This window comes from Quercus lobata, chromosome 2 (genome assembly GCF_001633185.2).
Source record: "Quercus lobata isolate SW786 chromosome 2, ValleyOak3.0 Primary Assembly, whole genome shotgun sequence".
Taxonomy (NCBI): domain Eukaryota; kingdom Viridiplantae; phylum Streptophyta; class Magnoliopsida; order Fagales; family Fagaceae; genus Quercus; species Quercus lobata.
Genome location: NC_044905.1, coordinates 74126446 through 74151750, shown reverse-complemented (window position 1 = coordinate 74151750; position 25305 = coordinate 74126446). Strand labels below are relative to the sequence as shown.

At 33.0% G+C, this 25305-nt stretch overlaps 2 protein-coding genes across 3 annotated transcripts; both read left to right on the top strand.

Annotated features, from left to right (window-relative positions):
* Nucleotides 1-7226: 7226 nt before the first annotated feature.
* On the top strand, nucleotides 7227-10950 carry LOC115976573 (ribosomal RNA-processing protein 8). 2 transcript variants are annotated; one of them, XM_031097924.1, is made up of 10 exons: nucleotides 7227-7477; nucleotides 8125-8342; nucleotides 8460-8521; nucleotides 8704-8755; nucleotides 9717-9831; nucleotides 9952-10046; nucleotides 10176-10318; nucleotides 10401-10482; nucleotides 10564-10608; nucleotides 10689-10950. In XM_031097924.1, the coding sequence occupies exons 2-10, from the start codon at nucleotides 8178-8180 to the stop codon at nucleotides 10758-10760; spliced, it is 831 nt and encodes a 276-aa protein (XP_030953784.1). In that variant the 5' UTR covers nucleotides 7227-7477; nucleotides 8125-8177; the 3' UTR covers nucleotides 10761-10950. The 2 variants fall into 2 exon arrangements, with proteins under 2 accessions (XP_030953784.1, XP_030953785.1); XM_031097925.1 differs by having other exon boundaries at nucleotides 7230-7477; nucleotides 10176-10282; nucleotides 10368-10482.
* A 9458-nt stretch (nucleotides 10951-20408) lies between these two features.
* Nucleotides 20409-24947, top strand: LOC115976572 (serine/threonine-protein kinase STY13-like). The gene is made up of 6 exons (XM_031097923.1): nucleotides 20409-21214; nucleotides 21382-21514; nucleotides 21691-21886; nucleotides 23133-23257; nucleotides 23348-23506; nucleotides 24295-24947. Exons 1-6 carry the CDS (start codon nucleotides 21084-21086, stop codon nucleotides 24607-24609), a joined length of 1059 nt encoding a protein of 352 aa, XP_030953783.1. The 5' UTR covers nucleotides 20409-21083; the 3' UTR covers nucleotides 24610-24947.
* Nucleotides 24948-25305: the final 358 nt, after the last annotated feature.

Here is a 25305-nt window from a genome sequence, read left to right as displayed (position 1 = left end):
GCAGTATTGGGTTCGAACGTTAAAGGCTCAAACAATAAATTTGTAGAGCGTGGGCTAAAAGGCTAGGCCTTGATGAACTGACAGTCGTTAGTCATGGTGTTCATGATAATCGCACAGAGGTGAACTAAGCGTATCCAAGAAGACTTTCTCCTCAGCCCGGCCTGGGTGACTCCAGACCTTGGACCTCGTCCGAGAAGCTTAATGTTCTTATTGTTCCTTTTCTGCTAGGTTTCAATGGTCCTAGAGACGATACATCATGCCCCCTCCTTTTCTGGCTGCTTCCTCCTCCTTTTATACTAGCTTTTCCCCTCTTTCAAACATCCATATGTAGATTTAGCTTTTTAGGGCTGATACTTGTCTTGTCAGCCTATACCCAAAGTGGTTGGGGGTGGTTGTAAAAGCTGAAGAGCATGGCCCTGTCAGACGCAGAGTACTTCATTGCAGTAATGACAGTCTTTCCCTTGTTCTTTGTCGCCACATTATTCAGGGGTCCCTTCCCCATTAATACGACCAGGAAGTTTGTTAGCGCATTCAATGCGGAGGTGACAGCTTTTCCTTGAACCTCTCCTACACTGTGCTCGCCCTTTCTTCTGGAAGCACTCTGGGGGCTGCCTTTGATGGCGTGCCATTCTTTCCTTCTAAGTTTTGGGATGCCGAGGACAGGATCTTCCTCGGCGGCAACTCTAGGCCATTTAGACTTTCGTTGCGCATTCTCGGCAACGTCTCTCCTCCCCGCGGGCCTTGGGCCCTAATATAAAGTGGGCTGGAATCATAAATTCTCTGGCCCTTCAACACCGTTCTTCAATAAGTTTTGTATTTTTTTTTCTCCTCACAAATCGGTCAACGATTCTATATATAACAATTTTTGGTATATATATCAAACTATTTGTATTGAAATAGTTTGCCAGTAAAACTATTTGGCCTATGTGGCATTTTGAACTATTTAAAATGAAACTTAAGGTTATAATGGTTATTTTGAATTATGAGAAGTATGGTTTTTATATATATTATGAACGTTACTGTTTATATACATAAGCAAGATGAGTATTTAAGATATGAAAATTGGATAGCTAATTTTGATTGTATCTGTTGTAAAAATTTTAGTTTGAAAATCAAATTCATTCTTGGTTTTTATTATTAACATTTATTTATATTGATTACATTAGGTGGGTTTACACAATACACATATTATACATATTTTAAATTATACAAGAAATGTTATAAAAACTGTGAATACCAAACACTAGAAAACATTCTCAAACTCATTTTCAAGATTGTTACCAAACACAGGAAAATAAGATAATTTTCCAGAAAATACTCTCTGAAAAATGAATCATTTTCTAGAAAATGTTAATGCTGAAACAAACAGGGTGTAAGCGGTATCTAAGCGAACCCTTAATAATTAAATTTTTTTTTTTTTTTTTTTTTGAGAAACCTTAAGGCCATGTTTGGTAGAATGTAATAGATGCTGTAATGTAATAATTATTCTTATGGTTTAGTTATTCTTTAGCTTGGTTATATTTTTATTATAAGAAATAATCATTCCTTATGAATAGCTATTCTTCAAAATGTTATTCCTCTTTAAAATATTGTATTAGTTATTCCTTAGTAAGTGTAATAATGTCAAAACTTAATATATTTCCAAATAAACAAACTTTTCATATACATCTAACAATTATGAAAATAAAAAATCATAAAAATAACACATATCTCTCTTAAATTTAAAAATAACAATTTTTAAAGAAATATAATTGTATAAGTAAAATATTTCCTAAAATAAATGTTAAGTTCCATTCTAATGTTATAACTCACAACCAAATTAATAAATAGGTTTAGTTATTACATTACAACATATTTTATTCTTAGTAATAAAGATTACAATTTCTATCGTAATTCTCATTCAAAAACTTACGCTAATAACTAAAATTGATAAAAAGAATTAGGACAATAAAAGCTGAAAATATAAATTTCAAACTATCTCTCTAAAAAAATTGTATGTTGGTCATAATAAAACTAAATTTGTTGTATTGTATATTTGAATAAAAACACACACACACACACACGACACCCCTTTCTCGTTTTCTATTAGAAAGGAGCCCTAGGCCAGCCCCTCACTGAGCAGGGACGGACAATCAAGCATCAACCACCACCACAACCACCGGCCACTGAGCCACCGACCACGCCGCCGGCCTCTCCAACCTGAAATTTCAAGTATTTATTATTATCTCTTTTAAAACCTAATACTGATATTATACATATATTCTCTGATGCTCTTTCTCCACACCATATAGTTTGTGCGCATATGTTATTGTGGTGGGTGGGTGTTTTTTTTTTTTTTTTGGTTGAGGATGATTGTGAGTTGAATATATGAATAACTGATCTGTGATTGTGTTTGTGTTTGTGAGTCTGTCTTTCAGAGACTGAAAATTATATTTGCTGTGTGTGAGTAAAGTTATATTATATGCAGAGAGAGTAGGGGCTGTAAAAAATAATGTTTATTTGTTTGACTGCAACAATAGGATTAGCAACATGCACAAACAGAGGGTAATGATTCAGGAAAACAAAATCCTATAGCAAGGGCGGCCCTAGACATTTTGGGGGCCTAAGGCGAGAATTAGAAATATATGTGTATGTGTATGTGTATTTATGTATATGTATGTGTATGAGTGTGTATGTGTATGTGTATGTGTATGTGTATGTTTATGTGTATGTTTATGTTTATGTTTATGTGTATGTGTGTTTATGTTTATATAAATTTCAAACTATCTCTCTAAAAAAATTGTATGTTGGTCATAATAAAACTAAATTTGTTGTATTGTATATTTGAATAAAAACACACACACACACACACACACGACACCCCTTTCTCGTTTTCTATTAGAAAGGAGCCCTAGGCCAGCCCCTCACTGAGTAGGGACGGACAATCAAGCATCAACCACCACCACAACCACCGGCCACTGAGCCACCGACCACGCCGCCGGCCTCTCCAACCTGAAATTTCAAGTATTTATTATTATCTCTTTTAAAACCTAATACTGATATTATACATATATTCTCTGATGCTCTTTCTCCACACCATATAGTTTGTGCGCATATGTTATTGTGGTGGGTGGGTGTTTTTTTTTTTTTTTTGGTTGAGGATGATTGTGAGTTGAATATATGAATAACTGATCTGTGATTGTGTTTGTGTTTGTGAGTCTGTCTTCAGAGACTGAAAATTATATTTGCTGTACATGCACAAACAGAGGGTAATGATTCAGGAAAACAAAATCCTATAGCAGGGGCGGCCCTAGACATTTTGGGGGCCTAAGGCGAGAATTAGAAATATATGTGTATGTGTATGTGTATTTATGTATATGTATGTGTATGTGTATGAGTGTGTATGTGTATGTGTATGTGTATGTGTATGTGTATGTTTATGTTTATATTTATGTGTATGTGTGTTTATGTTTATATAAATTTCAAACTATCTCTCTAAAAAAATTGTATGTTGGTCATAATAAAACTAAATTTGTTGTATTGTATATTTGAATAAAAACACACACACACACACACACACGACACCCCTTTCTCGTTTTCTATTAGAAATGAGCCCTAGGCCAGCCCCTCACTGAGCAGGGACGGATAATCAAGCATCAACCACCACCACAACCACCGGCCACTGAGCCACCGACCACGCCGCCGGCCTTTCCAACCTGAAATTTCAAGTATTTATTATTATCTCTTTTAAAACCTAATACTGATATTATACATATATTCTCTGATGCTCTTTCTCCACACCATATAGTTTGTGCGCATATGTTATTGTGGTGGGTGGGTGTTTTTTTTTTTTTTTTGGTTGAGGATGATTGTGAGTTGAATATATGAATAACTGATCTGTGATTGTGTTTGTGTTTGTGAGTCTGTCTTTCAGAGACTGAAAATTATATTTGCTGTGTGTGAGTAAAGTTATATTATATGCAGAGAGAGTAGGGGCTGTAAAAAATAATGTTTATTTGTTTGACTGCAACAATAGGATTAGCAACATGCACAAACAGAGGGTAATGATTCAGGAAAACAAAATCCTATAGCAGGGGCGGCCCTAGACATTTTGGGGGCCTAAGGCGAGAATTAGAAATATATGTGTATGTGTATGTGTATTTATGTATATGTATGTGTATGAGTGTGTATGTGTATGTGTATGTTTATGTGTATGTTTATGTTTATGTTTATGTGTATGTGTGTTTATGTTTATATTCATTTATATTTATGTATGTTTATATATGTGTGTATGTTTATGTATGTGTATGTGTATGAGTGTGTATGTATGTGTGTATGTTTATGTATGTGTTTATGTTTATATATATTTATATTTATAAACATAAATATAAACATAAACACATATTTACATAAACATATATGAACACAAACACAAACACAAACAAACATACACAAAAACAAACAAACATAAACACACATACACATAAACACGCATAAACAAACATAAACAAAAACAAACAAATATAAACACACATACACATAAGCACACACACATAAACATAAACATACATAGACATAAACACACATACAGACTGAAAAAAATAAAACCTTCATATAGACTAGAAAAAATTGCAAATTAACACCAATCCTCAAACAATTTCGTTAGTTATTTTAGTGTGCTAAATTGAGCCTTTATGTGTGTTTATATTTATATATAAGTTTATATGTGTGTATGTTTACGTTTATTTGAGTTTATACGTGTTTTTGTGTATGTGTGTTTATGTTTATGTATATGTATATTTATGTGTATGTGTATATATGTTTATGTGTATTTGTATGTGTATATATATGTGTATGTGTATGTTTATGTATGTGTGTGTATGTGTGCTTATGTATGTGTATGTGTATGTGTTTATGCGTACTTATATTTATGTATGTTTATGTGTATGTGTATGTGTTTATGCGTACTTATGTATATGTATGTGTATGTGTATATGTATTTGTAGATTTTTTTATCTTTTTCAGATTCAGCTGCAATACCCTGATGCAATTATAATTAATGGCTAAGATTAAAAGTTGAAAAAACAACTTTCAATCTCAACCATTAAATAAAATATATTAAAGAAGAGTTAAAAAGTTTTTTTTAAAAAAAAGTAAAAAATGTATAAAAAAATACCTGTGACAGTGCACCTAATCTCAGTTCGTCTTTGTTCTCTCACTATTTTTCTTTTCTTCTTTTTTATGCGGTGCTTTGAGTTTATACGTGTTTTTGTGTATGTGTGTTTATGTTTATGTATATGTATATTTATGTGTATGTGTGTATATGTTTATGTGTATTTGTATGTGTATATATATGTGTATGTGTATGTTTATGTATGTGTGTGTATGTGTGCTTATGTATGTGTATGTGTATGTGTTTATGCGTGCTTATATTTATGTATGTTTATGTGTATGTGTATGTGTTTATGCATGCTTGTGTATGTGTATGTGTATGTGTATATATATTTGTAGATTTTTTTATCTTTTTCAGATTCAGGTGCAACACCCTGATGCAATTATAATTAATGGCTAAGATTAAAAGTTGAAAAAACAACTTTCAATCTCAACCATTAAGAGTTAAAAAGTTTTTTTAAAAAAAGAGTAAAAAATATATAAAAAAATACCTGCGACAATGCACTTGATCTCAGTTCGTCTTTCTTCTCTCACTATTTTTCTTTTCTTCTTTTTTATGCGGTGCTTTGTTCTTCTTCCTTTTATTTCTCTTTACACGTCGCCTAGGCTGACAAGAGAGGAACGAGCGAAAGCCACGTCAAGAAAGGAAATCGAAGATTGTGCTGTCGAGCCAAAAACTATGAAAATCTCTTCTTCTCAACTCAGACGATCCATTTAGGTGAAATTGTGGCTCAGGAGACTTCACCAGATTATGGTGTGTGATTTTTGTTTATTTATTTATTTGTTTGATTAATTTGGATTTAAAATTAGTTCAATAAGATGAATTTTCTTCTAAAATATAATAACAAAACCAATATATGTTTTTTTAATAGTAGGTTCACTTTCAGTGTTTTCATTTTGTGATTTTGGTTGTTTTGTGGATTTTGTGTTTTGATTTCGGTGGGTGTGATTTGATTTGTGATTTGGTAGGCTTCTGGGTTTTTGTTGCAATTTGATTTTGGCTGGGTTTTGGCCGTGGTGGTGGTCATGATTTGATTTTGGCTGGGTTTCAGTAGTGATGCATGATTAGAGGTGATGAGCTTAAAAAGCTCCGGCCATGGAGGTTTAGAAGGAGAGCTTGGTGATCAGCCATGGAGCACGGTGTGACGTGGGTTGAGGCAGAGAGAGGATGAGAGGGAAATAGGGGTGGCCCTAGACATTTTGGGTCCTAAGGTGAGAACTAAAAATTGAGCATTTTTTTATACTTATATGTTAATTAAATTAATGTTTATTTAATATTTTTATATTATATTTTTCATAATTATTTTCATTTTCTTCTAAATTATTTTGAAGTTCATTATCAAGATTTGTTGTATTGCAAAATTGAACATCATCTTCTTCTAAATTATTTTGGTGAATTTCTTGCTCATTTGTGATATTTTCATCTAAATTTTGTGTTATATTTTGTTTATTATTAATAACAAATTTATCCATTGATCCTTTTTGAGACTCAATTAATTTTTATTCTTTTTTTAAGTTTTTCATATCCAAATATATATTTTCTAGTAAACATTTCTAATCAAACAATATATTTATAAAGACTAAAATAAAAAAAAAAAATAACTTTCAAGTGTAGAGCAAATGAGAAATAGAACTTGATTTATATAAAAAGTATTGTTGTAGTTTCACTGAATAATAACAAGTTTTTAGCAATCTCAACCTATATAAATTGAAAAAAAAAAATTAAGCACAAGCATAACAAAAATTTAAGCACAGCCATAACACTGACACAAGACTTTTTAATAAGGCCCACCACTAAAAAAAAAATAATAAAAAAAAAAAAAAAAAAAAACAAACAAACAAACAAAAAAAAAATCCTATCTTTTTTTTTTTTTTTTTTGAGAGGTAAACAAATCCTATCTATAACTAAAAAAAAAATGCAGACTTTAAAAAATAATAATAATATAAAAATAACAAAAATTTTTAAAAAAAAAAAAAAAAAAAAAAAAAAAAAAACCTTGAAGGCCCAAACTTAACGCCCAGTCCAGGGAGGGTCCAGGCAGCCATAATGATAAACTGATAAGTGATAAACAAAGTTACAAAACCAGCCAGGGAGGGCCCAAACAAACAAAGTTATCTTAAGTTCTTAACAAATAAAATGGCCCAAATATTTATAATTTTATACCTGATTCCTGAACCTCAGAACCTGATACGGTGAGGTGAGCAGTTGAGACTTGAGAGAGGCGGAGAGCAGAGAATCAGAGAGAGGCTGAGGCGGTTCAGCTGGAGACTGAACAGTGGAGACTGGAGACTAGAGAGAGGCGGAGAGCAGAGACTAGAGAGAAAGGTAAAATTTTTAGGGTTTTGAGTGGATTTATTTGTTTTGATTTGTGATTGTTTTGTGGTTAATCTCTTAGATCGGATTTGTAGTTTATCTGGTTGATTTTTGGTCAATGATTTTGTTTAGAACCAATGTTTAATAGGATTTACCAAAATTTTTGTATTTTTTTGGTTAAAAGGATGTGCCAGATTATTTTTGTAATTCATTTGAAACTAAATATATATATATATATATTTTTTTTTTTTTCCTCTACTACCCGGTTGGTTCTTTTCTAAAATTTCGGGGCCCCCTTCCACTTGGGGGCCTTAGGCAATTGCCTAACTCGCCTAAGGGAAGGGCCGGCCCTGTCCTATAGTTAGGAAAAGTGTTTTAGTAGTTCGTTTTATCGATTTTGTATTGTCGTTTGCTCAGCTTTTGGATTAGGTCCATTTAGGATTTAACAAGTTTGGGTATTGCATTTGCTGGTTAATTTTGTCTTTTGAAATATGGATGGTTTTAATGTGTTTTTGATATTATCAGGTATGGTAGTGTGAGTTTAGAACGCTCGAAAAAATTCATAATGTCGGTAGTGGCTAAGTAAGGGTGTGTTTGGGGCGTGGGTGAGTAACAAAGATAAAAAAGACAAATAATTAATATAATTTCTTATATTTCAGCCCCTCCAAGCTTGAAATCGTGGGTCCATCTCTGTCACTGAGCTTGCGAAGCAATGGAGGAGGAGAGAACGCAGAGCAAAAAGCGGAAGAGGAACAAACCTCGCAAATCTCAGAACAACAACAACCCTTCACATCAAAAAAATAAAGTAACCCATGACCCCAACCAATCTTCTTCTGGTCTTGCCCACCCCACAAAATCCTCCACCTTTCTTGACAAAGTATGAATCTTTCTTCTCTTTTCCTTTTTTTTTCAATTGAAAGTACTTCTCAAATTTTTATGTTTTTTGTTTTAATTGTTTTGGTTTTTTTTTTTTTTTTTTTTTGGAATTTTGAAGATGAGAGCGAGATTATCAGGAGGGCATTTCAGGATGATAAACGAAAAGCTTTACACTTGCTGGTAATTTTTTATTTTTTTATTTTGTTAGTACTCACAAATTTCAATTTTTGTTGAAGCCCATTTGATTTTTTCATGTATATTTTTTTTGGGTATGTGTTAACACTCACTAACTTCAATTTTTGTTGAAAGCCCATTTGATTTTTTTTCATATATATTCATTTTGTGGTATGTGTTTTTCTCAGTGGGAAAGAGGCACTTGACTATTTCAAAGATGACCCTGCATTATTTGATATGGTAAGTTTTGTACCCAACAAATAACGAAATCTTTTTTTCATTCAATGAATTATTGATTTTGATGGGTGATATGTTTGCAAAGAATTAAGACTATTGGTTTGCAAATTGTGTCCAAAAGTGTAGTCTTTGTGCTTATATGATTCATGTTATGGATTGGAAAGTAATTGATTTGCAGACCCTTTTAAGCATCACGTGCATTTTTCTCAATGTCATATGATACAATACAATTGTTCCTTGGACTTTAGGCACTGCTCTTTTATAATTTGGGTATGGTTTGTGAATGCATTATACATATTGGAGATTATGGTTTCTACTTAAACAATTAGAGATGTAGGCTGTAGCTCAAATGTGTAACCTATGAGTCTAAGATAATGAGCATCAAAACTGAATCTAGATTTGGTCTTGGAATTTATCTGGATAAAGAAGCTATGACTTCTAAGATAATGAGCATTGAAATTGAATCTGGATTTGGTCTTGGAATTTAAATTCTATCTAGATGAAACTATGACTCTAAGATAATGAGTATCCAAATTGAATCTATATTCGGTCTTGGAAATTTAAATTCTATCTGGATGAAGCTATGACTCTAAGATAATGAGTATTGAAATTGAATCTGGATTCGGTCTTCGAAATTTAGTTTCTATCTGGATGCAGAACAAAATGTTAAGTGTGTAATAATTTGCTTGCCTATAATGGTGAAAGGGTTCCCAAAGTCTTGAGGTCAATGGCTGGTATAAGACCATTCGCTTTCCTTGTAGGGCTAAGGTCATAGAATATCACACATGCATTCTAATCCTTTATCTGTAAATCTCTCACAAAGCCTGTATATTACCTTTTTATTGTCTTGTTTGTTCCACAAAATACTTGAGCATAAAAAAATTCTGAGTAAAAGACCATTTGGATGACTTATTCTTTTATCTTGTGAAGATGTATCTAAACTTATGTTTTACTCACCTGGCAGTATCATACAGGGTACCAGGAGCAAATGTCTCACTGGCCTGAACAACCGGTTAATATAATCATGAAATGGCTAAAGAATCACAACCCTTCTTTGGTTGTAGCTGATTTTGGCTGTGGTGAGAGTTATTGAACTCTTTTTCTAATGCTAACTGTTGCTATGATAATTTACTGAACATTTAGAGTGTAATCAAAGTATCTAGTGCTTGCTAATATGTTCTTTTGTTACATTGTATCAGGGGATGGACGCCTTGCTAAAAATGTGAAGAATAAAGTATTCTCCTTTGATCTTGTCTCAAATGATCCCTCAGTAATTGCTTGTGACATGTCCAAGGTATGTGCTTTCATTTGAAGTAGGGTTCAATTCAAGAGGATTATTTAGAACTGAAAGGTTTTCAGAATGTTTATAAACAATTTTAAAGAGTCCCTCACTTTTGAATGAAATATTTGTGCTAATTGGCAGACACCCCTCGATTCTTCAGTCATTGATGTTGCTGTTTTCTGCCTTTCGCTTATGGGAACTAACTACCAAAATTACCTTAAGGAAGCACACAGAGTCCTTAAGCCATGGTTTGCACCCCATTTTGTCAAACACTTTCACATTAGGTAATTCGTTTTTTCAGTTAGTTATCTCACTTGTGCTGGCTCTTTACAGTGGTTGGCTTTTGATAGCTGAAGTAAAAAGCAGGTTTGATCCAAATACTGGAGGAGCAGACCCAAAAAAGTTCTCAAAAGCTGTCTGTGACCTAGGCTATTCCTCTGTGTTAAAGGTCTATTCATGTTCTCCTCCCATATGTTTTTCTGACTGATAAAAACCAATTCTTTGTCCTAACAGATAAGTATATTTGCAGGACTACTCAAATAAGATGTTTGTTTTGTTATACTTCAAGAAAAAGGTACATACATGGCCTTTTGTGGCTTGAATAACATACATACAAACAAGGAGCAGTGTTTTATTTATCTTATTTTGTTGTAGGATAAGCAAAAATCAGAGATGAAGGAAATTGAATGGCCTGAGCTAAAACCTTGTTTGTACAAGCGCCGCTGACGCCAAGGGAATTTTTCATTTTTTCCCTTTTATCACCATCCTGGATATAAATGAGGGTGCCCAAGTGTAATATATTAGCTCAGTTGCCAAGTTTAACAAAGTTTATAGATGAAATTTTTATTCAGGTCAGATACATTTTTGTAGTTTTTATCATTTATGAAACTTTGGTGCAATAAAGCACTTTTCCCCTCTCAATAGCATTCACATCCGTGAATGCTACTCTATCCCATTTCATCATCTCAAAATGCCACTTTATTAATTATACAATACTATTTTACAATACGTCCAACATCCCAACTTTTATTTTCCTATTTTACTTATTAAAATAATATTTCTATACAATAAAATAATATATCCCACAATCACCATCATTTACAATACAAAACCACCATCACCACAAGCCCACCACTACACTACACACACTTGACACCACCACCACTAGCAACCCATAATCTATTGTCAACACCCAAAAAAAAAAAAAAACAGCAACCCACAGTCAAACCTATTAAAAAAAAATCACTCATGGAGTCATTAGAGCTCCGATTCAAACCTTTGTCAAATCCATCGGAGCCATCACCAGCAAACACATTCAAAAAATATGTTTAAACCCAACAAAACCCATTCAAAACCCAACAAACCCATTCATCGAAGCCATCACCAGCAAATCCAGCCTGTTGATCCATGTCGAACCCAAACCCATAATCGCACCGATTGTCGTCGTCAACAAGAAAGAGAGAACACAAGTCACATTGCCGCCGTTAACCAGGCCAATCTGCAACGAAAGTGGTGGCTTGCCATGTTGTGGTGGCTATAGGTTTTGGGTCTGAAGAGAAAAGGAAGAAAGCAAAGCTACAGAGTAATAACAAGAGAGAGAGAGAACTAATTCGGAATAGTTTAATAAAAAGTAGGAGAGAGAGGAAATTAAATAATAATATTTATGTTTAGAATTGTGCTGGAGTGCAATTCTACATGGCACAATTCCAAAAAATTTTGCAATATTTGATATATAGCATTCTAGATGTTGAAGGTTTTTAAGGGAAAAATGCTAAATACCCTTTAGAGCATCCACACCTAGCATTGTAAATGCCATATGTAAAGGGTATTTAGCATTTTTCCCTCAAAAACCTCCAACATCCAGAATGCTATATACCAAGTATTACAAAAAATTTTGGAATTGTGCTACAGCACAATTCTAAACGTAAATATTATTATTTAATTCCCTCTCTCTTCTAACTTTTATTAAACTATTCCAAATTAGTTCTCTCTCTCTCTCTCTCTCTCTCTCGCATTATTTCCCTGTAGCTCTGCTCTCTTCCTTCTCTTTTCAAACCCAAACCCATAGCCGCCACACCACGACGAGCCACCACTCCCATTGCAGATCGGCCTGGTTGACGGCGGTGATGTGGCTTGCGTTCTCTCTCTCTGGTTGATGGCAGCAACATGGATCAATGTGGTTGTGGGTTTGGGTTCGGCGTGGATCAGCAGGCTGGATTTGCTAGTGATGGCTCCAATGAATGGGTCTTACTGGGCTCAAACATTTTTTTTGAATGGGTTTGCTGGTGGTGGCTCCGATGGGTTTGAATGGGTTTGACAAAGGTTTGAATCAGAGCTCCGATAGTGATTTTTTTTTAATGGGGTTGACTGTGGGTTGCTTTTTTTTTTTTTTTCTTGTGGTGTTGATGGTTGGAGAGGCTAGTGTTGATGGTCTGGGTTTTATTATTTTTTGGTGGTGTTGACGGTAGATTATGGGTTGCTGCTGCTGCTGGTGGTGTCAGGTGTGTGTAGTTCAATGGTGGGCTTGTGGTGATGGTGGTTTTGTATTGTAAATGATGGTAATTGTGAGATATATTATTTTATTGTGTAAAAATATTATTTTAATGAGTAGAATAGGAAAATAAAAGTTGGGATGTTGGGAGTATTGTATAATTGATAAAAGTGACTTTTTGGAATGGTAAAATAGAATAGAATAGAATAGCATTCACGAATATGAATGCTCTTACATATGGCATTTACAATGCCAGGTGCGGATGCTAACAAGTTTTTTTGCTTCTTCCTCTCTCATAAACGTTTCAGGCAGTAGTGTTTTTGAAAACACACCTAAACAGGTGCCCAGATTTGTTTGTTGTGGGAACACTTTTTTTGACCTTAGGGAATAGGGATCGCACACACGTAACTACCACCATTTTTGTAAGTAAAAGTATCAAATTGTAAATGTCATTTTCACACCAATGACTATTGATTTATTTTAACCCAACTCGCGCATGTTATAAAATAATAGCTACTGTGGATTTTTGGAGGAATATGCGCCCTAGTCAATGGCGTGTCAAATAGGTAATTTACGAAAGCAACAAGTCATGGAAGAAAATTAGGTCCTAGAAAGTACTTGAATAAATAAGACAATTCCTCAAATTCAGCTTCCATGGAAAAGGATTACAAATAAACTGATATGGATTGATAAGGAATAGGAATAAGATAGTTGATAAACTAGCTTCTTTTTCCCATTTAATAATACTAATAATAATAATAGTTTCTTTTGGTTTAATATTTTGATGATGAGTACGTATGGATTGAAGATTCATCTGTTAGGTGGAATTCTTAAAGAAAGAAAAAATGTGGGTATTATTTCTAATGAAAGTTTTTTTTTTTTTTTAACATAATTTCAACCAAAAAAAAATCAATGGCAAATAGTGAAAACAAATTTTCAAAGATAAACTTTTGTTACACCACACCAAGACAAATTAATAACTTTCTATTTTTTGTATAATTATAAAAAGCTATAACAAAACTATGTTTTTACAAACACACTTTATTAATGGTTGAAAAGCTTAGACGGGGAATGAGAGGCAACAGGTGCTCTATCATATAATATATAGGTATAGGCAGAGTCGTTGTCCCTAATAAAAGACTATAAAAGATCAAACTTCAAACTCATTACCTATCTCATAAGTCATATCAAAACCTCAACCATTATAGGTCACGACCCTATGTCGGTAACACGCATCCACAGCCACTATTATATTGTGTAATAAATATCCAACAATATTTTTTCTCGAAATTGGGTAGGGGAAACATAAAAATAAGACATAAATAAACAAGAGCCAGTAGGCTATATTTAGAAGTCTCAATGTAGCTCCCCTTTCTAATACAAGAACCAATGGAAGGCACAAATGCTTGAATTCATTGACTCAGGGACAAGTCAATGTTTATGTCATAGCAAACTGCATATAATAAGAAAGTCTAAGACTAAATGCCTATTTGGTGGTTTAATTTTCTCAATCATTTAAAAATGAACTCTTCAAAAAAAAAAAAAAATTATACATTTAAAAATATATAAGTTAAAAAAAAATGAATTTACAGGCTCTAAATAGTTTAATTGTTAAAGTCTCTTGTAATCAAATAAAAAATTTGAAATTTAAACTTCGTTTAAACTAAAAATTAATTGATATCTTAACTTGATAATAAGAATAGATTATCATAATACCAAGTAATCCTTATAATAAGTAGACTTCTGACCTTCAAATCAACAATACTTAACAAACATAATGATCATGGCTGTTAGGAACTTAGCATTAAAGTCAAATAGGGAGGCCAACCCCACCGACTACCTTCACGAAAAATGTCCAATTCCAAATAGTCTACCAAACCCACAAGAAAACAAACAATTTTTTTTTTCCCCTTTCTAACAAAACAAATATAATAATTAATACCCGGTCACTCTTTTTTTTTTTTTAATCTACCATTTTTTTTTATCTAAATATAATAGAGCTAATGCAGTGGAATGTGGATTTATTCAAATCCCTCGAGCCACCAAAATCTAGACACATCAGATTCAGCCTAATAAAATGAGAAAAATAGAAAACCTCACAATTATTGAGTTGCTACACAAGTACATGGCACCGTCATGTCCCACAGTAATTATCTAATTGACAGTACACACACACTCAAAGTTAATTTCAACCTGTCTGTCGGTGTTGCTAATTAGTCAAACTTGAGATTATCCACCATTGTGATGATTTACCAATCTTTAGGTATAATGGCATTACTTAATTCAATAATTTCTTTTTTAATTATATAAATTACTTCCTAACTCCTATCTTGATTAATTTGCAAGGTAGGTTGTAGAATGTCTATTTCCATTCAATCCGTACCGTTAAGTTCATCAAAATGATATTGTTTTGAAAAGTGAAAAAAAAAATACTAAAATTAACAACAAGATTAGATGTATTACTATTATACAAGGTAACTAATTTGAAACCGTTTTAAAATTAAATAATTGAAATGAACAAAAATATAATTCAAATTATTAGATTGAAAATATGTCAAAATTATATAATGTAATTTGTTATTTAATCTCTTTTTCCAATTAGTTTTTTTTTTTTTTTTATTATTAAGAAAGAGTTTCAACTTATAGCGTCCGATCTTGATGATCAGACTAAGACACTAATAAGTTTTTGGTGTAGGTAAAAATTGAACCACAAATCTCTTGTACAATTATGAGAGATTTTACTAGTTGAGCTAACTAGAATCCACATTTTTTTCAATCTATTGGGATAAATTAAATTAGCACCATTCTATGTAAAAGTGATTGCTTAGAGCATTTGCAGCAGTGTAGCTATAATGCTATAATGCTAAAATTTAGCTCCACAAACACAAAAACCTTGTTGCAGCAATGGAGCTAAATCTAAAAAATTTAGCTCCACTGCTACAGTGCACATCTAAAAATAGATGTGCACTGTTCATAAGGAGCAAAAAAAAAATATTATTATTTTAATCACCCGAATGATTAAAATAATGCCTCTCCCTCTCTCTCACATTCTCTCTCTCTCTCTCTCTCTCTCTCTCTCTCTCTCTGAAGTCTGAACATCACTCTCCCTTAATCCGGTCTCTCAGTCCCTCTTCGGTCTCACTCCCTCACTCCGGTCTCTCACTCTCGCACTCCGGCCGGCCTCTCACTCCCTCACTCCGGCCGGCCTCTCACTCTCACTCCGATCTCTCACTCTCTCAACTCCGATCAGCCAAGCCGCCGCTCTGTCACTCCGATCTCTCACTCTCTCAACTCCGAAGCCGTCGATCCACCACTTCTGCCGACCCAGCTCGCCGACATGATCGATGCTTGCTCGTCGTGGTTTTTTTTTTTTTTTGCTATGGACTGTTGGTGGTGGTGGTGGCTATGGTTGTGGTCGTGGCTAAGGGAAAAAAAAATTGGAGATTTGGGTTTTTTTTTTTTTTTTTTTCCTGCTGTGGACTGGTGGCCAGTGGTGGTTGTGGATTTGTGGGTTCGATTTGGGTTGGTGTTTTTTTTTTTTTTTTTTTCTTTCCTGCTGTGGATTGGTGGCCGGTGGTGGTGGTGGAGGATGTTTGTGCTGTGTGGGGGTGGTGGAGGATGTTTGTACTGTGGTGGTGGTGGTGATATATTATTTTATTGTAGTAGAAATATTATTATTTTATTGTAGTAGAAATATTATTATTTTATTGTGATGAATATATTATTTTATTATGTTGAAAGCTAAAATAGATCCACTATTACGGCATGTGTGTAGGTAAAATAGATAAAATAACTTTTAGTAGAGCTAAATTGCTAAAAATTTAGCTCCACTACTATGAATGCTCTTATATTAGTTACCACCTCAAAAGATTATAAGGTCAAAAAAATGGTCTTCTAGAACCTAGCTTGGCCTTGAATTGACATATACTTTTTTATATATGAGGTAAATTTTCAATCTGCGATGTTCATTATTATGATTACTTTAATCATTAAGTTAAGATATTAATTTATTTTTCATGTAGTCAAAGATTTCGAACCCTAAATTTCTTATTTGATTATAAAAATTTTTATCAATTGAGCTAACTGAATATATGGCTTATTTTGACTGCAAATACTTTGACAGCAAATAAACTTCTAGCAACAAATAAGATCTATGGCTTATACTCAGCACCAAAGGAACAAATAAAATAAAATAAAAGGAAATGATTTATGAAAAAGAGAAAAGGGTATAATTGCCTCAGCTAGTGAGCACCCAATAGTAAAAATGGCAGCCGTAAGTATTCGATTGCCATTTTCAAAAGTGAACCTACTTTTTCTTTTAGAATGGAATTGAAAGGCACTTTGATAAATACAAACAGAGCAATGAAGAACGTTCTTTGGCATAATCTATTAATGGATTATTACATGGGCCATTGCTTAAAAGAGTTTCTTACACCATTTTCTTGAGTTGAAAGGCTATAAAAACCAGAAGAATTCGGCTTGTGAGGAAAGACTCTTTTTACCTTCAAGTTTCAATGTATTCAACCATATATCCCATCACTCGTGTGAACTCAGATTAGTTCTTTTGGTAGCCACATTCATCTGTCTTAATCCAACATTATATGCCTTTAACAATTTCATCAAAGGATTAAAGACTAAAATGCTAAAAACTGCATTATTGAGATTTGACATATGAATACTCCAAAATTCTAGTATCTTTTGCTTTTCCAATCAAAAAACAAAATAGTATCTTTTGCTTTCAAAAGAATCAAGGGTATAAAGTTAGATCATTGAGCCATTCTCCCTTACCAAATGCCTGAAAGGAATAATCCATGTTTCTTACAGTATTTCTAAATCTCTAATTGATGCACTATATAATCATTTTCTAAGTAACACATGATCTAATAATCATTTTCATTTGGCAAAATTTTAAGGTATGATGGAATACAATTTTTTTTTAAATTAATTGTAATTATATCAAATTTATTATTTAAGCAAAATAAACAAAAGAAAATGAACTAATCCCAATTATACTTGCAAATGTGTTGAGTAGTGCTTGTTTTCATGCCCAAAATCCATGTCCACATGCAATTGATTAGTGCTCTTTGGCTCTCTTGCTTTACAATAATCTAATTAGATCATTTTTACCCTTGTTACCTCCCCTGTAACCTCCCCTTTTTTTTTTGGGAATAAAAAAGAGTAAGGATGGCCATTATCCCAACAAAGAGTAAGAGTAAGAGTTCCTTTTGGAAATAACACGTGTTTCTTTGTTAAAAAAAAATCAAGATTCAAATCTTCATTCCCTCATTATTGTAACTATCAAATTATTAAAAAGAAAATACTAATTATATATATATATATATATATAGTTTCAATCTATGGCGTCTACTTGTGATGTTTGTCTTCTTTATCATCAAATTAAGATACCAATCGGTTTTTGGTGTAGACAAAGATTGAATCTTAGATCTCTTATTCAACCATCAGAAATTTTACCAATTTAGCTTGAGTAACCTAAATGAATATAAAGCTGCAATAATATCTTAGTTATTGACATAAATGCATAACACACTCATAACATCTAAATTGTTGTAACTATTGAATTATAAAAAAAATTGGAGGAGTAAAACACCAGCCCAACCTCCTTCACCAATCACCCTCCCTTTAAAAAAAATTCAAACAAAATTAATTAAACACTTCCCATCCTATCTCTTATAGTTCCCTCCATCCAAACACACTATTAATTAGCGACATAAATAATAATATACTCTAATACAACCTTTTTATTTTTTCTTTCTTATTTAGGAGTATAACTAATGGGAGTGCAATAATAGCTTTGTAATTGGTATTAAAATAGTACATGATATACTCTGGTATTTTTATTTTTATTTCAATTTCTTGTTTAGGCTAGTACTCTAGTAATTTATAACTACTAGTTTTCTTTTTTTTTAAGAAGAGTAACTACTAGTCTAGTTAGTATAATGCAACAATAATTTTAACTAATGGAAACAATAAAAATTTCTTATCAGTCTAGAGTCTACACCCTTGTCGTTCAGTGATATTATTACTTAATCTTTTTTACAAAGAAAACTGATATTCATATATTCCTTTCTTCTTCTTTTTTAAATCCCATTTTCCATTTATTATCACAGCTGAATTATAAATAAATAAATAAATAAATAATCCTTTTAAATAAATAAAAGTTTCAACGGATATGTAGTTATTTATTTTGAATTCTTTGAAATCCTTTCAACGGATATGTAGTTATTTCTAAATCTAGACCTCATCGATCATTATTATGATAGAATCTGTATTAATGTGGTAGCTGAACTTTTTTTGAGGAAAATGTGGTAGCTGAACTTTAATTTGCTGTTTTCAATTCTTATTTATTTATTTTGGATAAACTAGCAATTCATTTATTTGTATATGATAGAGTTGACAGACCATTTACATTATAATAAAGGCAGCTTTTAGGGAAAATTATTTTGTACTCTCGAAGTACTATAAATATGTACTTCTTTCTCTTACATGAATGGTGAGTCCCACTAATTAAATTCATGGTGAAACTCACTATTTATGTGAAATAAGAGAGTACACATTTATGATAATACAAGAGTAATTAATAATTTTCTAGATTTTAAAAGTAACTACGTCCCTTTTAATCATTAACAAAAGTAGGTATCACAAAAAAATGGACATTGCCATTATATCTTTAGACGGTCTTAGTGATCTCTTCTCCAGCTTCGCCAAAACATAAGCACGTCTGTTATTCTCGTTAAAAAAAAAGTGATGTAAATGCACCCTTTATGAAATTAAAACTAAATTAAAAACTTATTTGTAAGAAGCATTGAAATGAATTGGATAAAAATGAAGAAATTATAAATAATTTAAAATTGATTGTTATGCATTAGAATTTAAATTTTATTGTAAATTATTATAAACACCGTACATATATTATACAATCCCAAAACTAATTCAATAAGTATTGATTAGGATTATGTTTAGTATAAATCAACGAATATTTTTTAATTAAAAAATGTTTCGACAATAAATGACCGGAATGCATTTTATATATATATATATATATATATATATACACACACATATAAAAGGTTTTATAAGAAGTCTTTTTTAGAAGTTTCTTTAAGTCATACGAATCTAGAAGATAACAAGAATTTTGTAACTCAACTGATTTGCATATTATGATATTTTCAACAAAAATATCAAAAGTTCAAAACTTCCACCTCCAACTATTAATACATAAAATAAAATAAAATAGTAGAAACGTCTATTTTAGAATAATTACTTTTATTATTAGGTTAAGACACTTGGTTTATGGTTTAGGTTTTATGACAAAATATTTTTCTGATTGAGCTAACTTTTTTATTTTTTTATGATATATACTTGTTAAAATCGTGATTTATAAGCTCCAACTTTTATTATATAATAATATAATATATAATATAGATGATATATTTTATTTTTTGGGTAAAAAAAAGATGATATATGATGTTACCATATATATATATATAAATATAGGAAAATGTTAATAAGTGTTTTTAGGGCACTAGTTAAGAATCCAATTAAAGAAATTTTTTATAGGAAAAGAAAAAAAATCAATTAATGTTTTGATAGCTTTTTTTCATTTTCCATAAAAGTGATGTCAAAACTTTTTTTAATTAAATTCTTAACCAGTACTCTAAGGACACTCATTAACACATCTCATAAATAATATATATATATATATATATATATGGTGTCATCTATATTTCCTTTTACACACACAATCTCTCTCGTATTTCCCCCTTGAAAAAAAAAATCTCTCTCCCATATATGTTTGTTTATATTTATATAATCTTTTACTAAAATTAAAAGTCCACTGTTTCTGACACGGACAGAACTCCTTCCGCGGCTTTATCATTATAGATCAAGAAACAGAGTTAAATTCAACAATACAATACGCGGAGAATATAATAATATCAATCACAAATCCTACCCCACAACCACCATTTCAAGTGCAGCCCAAATTTTCTATCTGGGTCCTTTGTTTTTGTTTTCGTTTGCGATTCGTTCTTAGCTTAGCTCCAATCCTCCATTAAAGGCTTTTCTTTGTCTACTACTCTGCCATTAAGAGCAACTTTTTTTTCTTCATCTACTCTGTTTCTGAGAGACAGAGCTTGTTGGGGTTCTTTGAGTTTATTTGGTTTTATTAGTTCAGTTTTAAAATCCTTAATAATAGTTTTAGTTGGGTGGGTGGGTGCCATAGAAGAACATGTGGGGCTTTATTCTTTGTCTCCCAAGCAAAAGTACATGTTGAATTCTTTTGGATCTGCAAGCGTGATCTTGGGGACGGGTCTGTGCTGAGTGACCTGCCATTGGTGCAGAACCAAGCATGTCCTTTTGTACTAAGCTCTACTTCTCTCTTTTTATGTTTTTATTATAGCATCTCTTTTATTCGGTGTACTTTAATTGTGTGATGCACAAAAGGGTCTACTTTGGTTAGTCAGTTTATGCTAGTTCTGTTCCTATTTTAGAGAGAGAGAGAGAGAGAGTTTTAGAAGAATAAGAAGAAGAAGAAGAAAATGGGATCTGGTAATGGGATTTATTCAGAGGGAGAGTTCAGTTTGGATGCAAAGTGGCTGGTTGATCCTAAGAAACTTCTTGTTGGGCCAGAGATTGGAGAGGGTGCACATGCCAAAGTTTACAAGGGGCAGTAAGTTAACCTGGGTTCTCTTTTCCTTTTTGGGGCCTGAATTCTTGTATCTCATATTTCTGAGGCTTTAGTTATTGGCTTACTGTTTTAGATAATTTAATCAGTGGTATATTGTTATGGTGCAGTTGTCTTAATCTTCAATTTGCTGGAATTTCTGTTTTTTTCAGATATAAAAATCAAACTGTTGCTATTAAAGTTGTTCATAGGGGAGAGACCCCAGAAGAAATTGCCAAGAGAGAAGCGCGGTTTGCCAGAGAGGTTGCAATGTTATCCAGAGTCCAACACAAGAATCTAGTGAAGGTTGTTTGATAAGCATATATAGGAAATGATATTTCAATTTTTTAAGCATATGATTCTATCTATATCAGGATCTGAAATTTAAGGATAGTCAGTGAATTGTTAGTGATTAGAAGAAACCATTGAATTGAGCATTTAATCAATATCTGACACGACTGTGTCTACTTGTGTATTACCAGTTTATTGGTGCTTGCAAGGAACCTGTTATGGTGATAGTAACTGAACTTCTAATGGGTGGGACGTTGCGTAGATACTTGTTGAATTTGCGGCCAAGCTGCTTGGATATGCATGTGGCAGTCGGGTTTGCACTTGATATTGCTCGCGCTATGGAATGCTTACACTCCCATGGGATCATTCACCGGGATCTGAAACCTGGTACGGTTATTTTGCTGTTTTGGTTGGAGTTTCTGTTGTTTGTACAGTTGTTGTTAACTCACAAAAGAAAAGAACAGAATATTTTATTAGCTGGAAGCGTGTCATGTCTGTACTAAGTCATTTGTAGTTCAATTCTAACTTCTATTAGAAGGATTCACAACGGTGTTGCATAACATGGTGAATGTGTTACTTGCATATACCATTTGTATCTCCATTTTTCAGTTGGTTGATAATTGCAATTGAATTTTGTTCTTGCAAGTAACTGACATATGAAGAAGAGTATTTAGTCCTGGGATACTTGTCAATCATGATTATGAAATCCTGTATGGTGACTGGTCGTTGACATTTTAGTAAACAACTTGACTTGTGGGTGTCGACTAATCAACTTGAGTGGCTGTAAAAAGGGGGAAAGGGGGGGGGGGGTGAAGAAGAAGAAAAAACACAGAAAACAAGAAAGCTTAAGATAGTATTTTAGCGGTACTCATCATGAGGTCCAGCTTTCAAAACAGTAACGCAAATATGCTTTTGATGTCTGTAGGTTTCAAATTAGTATAAGTTTGCACTAAAATTCTAAAGTAGTTAAGCCAATGTTATTCTTGGAGATCCATGTGGCATTAACTGTTCTGCTACAGACATGGGAGTACATGAAGAAATAGGTTGACTTTAATTGTGAGCATGTCCAATGACATATGAAAATGCATACCTACAATTAGCATCAGAAGGTAGCCGCAGAATTTAATTTGGATTTTGAAATCTGATGGGAGGCTTTCCATTGTGTGGTAGAACTAGATTTAGCATCATTGATGGCATTGCTTTGGTTTGTCCCAGATTTATGTTTCCTTGGCTGTCCCTGTACTGCATCTCTTAGCTTCTCTGGCGTGCTGTCTTAAGAGAAGATCTACTGTCTACCTGTTGATTTAGGATCACATTGCTTCTGTCAAATTCAATTTATAGTAGTTTCTTGACTTATTGTTTTTGTTTTATGTCAAAATCTGATAATCATAACAAATGAGCAAATAGTGTTTGGCCATTCCTAGTTTAACTTTTGCTCATTATAGACAAGGTGAACATGAGATGGTTTCAAAAGATGAATATCTTATATTTTAGATTCTAGCTAACATCTTAGCTGAAGTAATTTTGATCACTATCTCCAAAGTGATATCCACATAAATCAGGTGTAGCCACTTCTTGAGGAACCTAGGTTTGAGCAAAAGTTTGATGACTTTGTTTCCTTTTCTTTTGACAGAGAATTTGATCTTGACCGCAGACCATAAAACAGTTAAACTTGCAGATTTTGGTTTAGCTAGAGAAGAGTCATTAACAGAGATGATGACGGCTGAAACAGGAACATATCGTTGGATGGCTCCAGAGGTACTCAATTGCTTGAAGGTTTTAGGTTTATATTGTTCAGGCAATTGGTGTTTTGTATTTACTAATGGTTCTTTCCCTATTTGGAGATAGCTTTACAGCACAGTCACGCTGAGGCATGGGGAAAAGAAGCATTACAATCACAAGGTGGATGCCTACAGCTTTGCAATTGTGCTGTGGGAGCTCATCCACAATAAATTGCCTTTTGAAGGCATGTCAAATCTACAGGCAGCATATGCAGCTGCTTTTAAGGTAGCTATATATTTTGATCTTGTCTTATGATATATCTAAGATGGGATGATTTCTTGCATGTGTGTGATCTTAGGGTAGGACTTTAAAATAGCAACTTTAATGGCGTTTACAGTCTCATATGATCTCTTCTAGGACTATAAGATGTCAAAGGTAACAAAAAATATGCTAGATTTGGGAGCATTTCTTTTTCAACTTAATCTATAGTGCAGGAAACTTTGAGTAATTTAGGAGAACTAGCTGACACCCCTCCCCAGCAGTTTTGTTAGGTTTGATAGGCAACATGTTACACACCTCATTAAAAAACTACCAGGGAAAATTCTCAAATTCAATCAGATGGACTTGAAATTTTTCTTAGGATAGTGCACTTGAACAATGCAGCCAGACCATCTTGGTGAAGATCACATGTAGGTTTAGAAAGATTCAGCAGCTGCTGTGTGGTGACTCAGCAGAAAAAATAATAAATGATTGCATGGCTAAATTGCTGAAAGTAGAACATTGTGAAAAACCTGCAACCAAAGATTTTCTAAAATTGCTCTTGTAGTCCTAATTTATATCTATCCATTAGTTTCAAACTTTGACATTGAATGGAATGGAATGTACAATAAGCATAATTTATTCTAGAAAGGGGTCTAACATCCTTATTTGTTTTTGTATGAATCTCAATGATTAGGCCATCAGGTAATTTATTTTGCAATGTGTGCCACAAGGATTCACATTGTCCCATTGCTAGATTAAATCTCATTTATTTCTTGGAGCTTTTAACATCATCCAAATATTTATTGTTTCAGAATGTGAGGCCCAATGCTGAAAACCTCCCTGAGGATTTGGGTTTGATTGTGACTTCATGTTGGAGAGAGGACCCAAACACTCGACCAAACTTCAGCCAAATTATACAGATGCTCTTGCATTATCTGTCTACTATTTCACCACCAGAGCCCATTATCCCTCCTCGGATATATGCTTCAGAGAATACTGTGTTTCCGCCAGAATCTCCTGGTACAAGTTCCTTAATGGCTGCAAGACATGACTCAGGGGAAACCCCAACATCCAACATAGAAGACAACTCTGTAGGTTTTTTCAGTTGCTTTAGACATTGCTACTGATCCCATATAATAATTATTAGTCAAGTTCAATAAACTAAAGTCTCAGATATTGCAAAAATACTACATCTTACTTCAAAAAAAAAAAATAGTAAATTTGCTCAAACTTAGTTAGTTTAGTAAGTTGACATAGGAAATTATGTTGGAGCTGATGTTATGGTCAAGAAGCCTTCACTGAGTTCTGGAGTTGGGGTTGCTGAGATGTTGTTTGACTTGTTTCATTGTAAAATAAGGTCCGTCCAAAGGCCTTCACTCCTATTACATGTATGCAAGAAATCTTCCAGATTATGTAACGACTGTTAACATTCTAGTGCTAATGAATTGTATCAGATTTAGTAATATGACCATACACTCCCAAAACGTGTTCTTGTTAATTCTTGATTGATTTAGAACTTGATATAAAATTAATGGTCAATAATGCTGACCTCTGTGAGAGAGAGAGAGAGAGAGGCATTGCAAAACAGTCATAAGTTAAAATCAAACTTCTAGAGAGAGAGAGACAAAGAATGTACCTTAAATATGCGTTTGGATTGCGTTTCTCCATGCTGTGTTTGCGTTTTCCTTTATTTTTTTATTGGGACCTGTGTTTCACGTGAGATACAATACTGTCAGTGGGTCCTGTGCAGTGTTCACTCACTACCTCTTTGACCAACAAATATTTCACAGGAATGTGTCACACCAGTGGGTCCTGTGCAGTGT

Coding starts and splice junctions, on each gene's coding strand:
- LOC115976573 (XM_031097924.1), top strand. CDS start 8,178: ATGGAGGAGGAGAGAACGCAGAGCAAAAAGCGGAAGAGGAACAAACCT. Junction 8,343..8,459: donor CCTCCACCTTTCTTGACAAA/GTATGAATCTTT, acceptor GGAATTTTGAAG/ATGAGAGCGAGATTATCAGG. Junction 10,609..10,688: donor TGTTATACTTCAAGAAAAAG/GTACATACATGG, acceptor ATTTTGTTGTAG/GATAAGCAAAAATCAGAGAT.
- LOC115976572 (XM_031097923.1), top strand. CDS start 21,084: ATGGGATCTGGTAATGGGATTTATTCAGAGGGAGAGTTCAGTTTGGAT. Junction 21,515..21,690: donor AACACAAGAATCTAGTGAAG/GTTGTTTGATAA, acceptor GTGTATTACCAG/TTTATTGGTGCTTGCAAGGA. Junction 21,887..23,132: donor TCACCGGGATCTGAAACCTG/GTACGGTTATTT, acceptor TTCTTTTGACAG/AGAATTTGATCTTGACCGCA.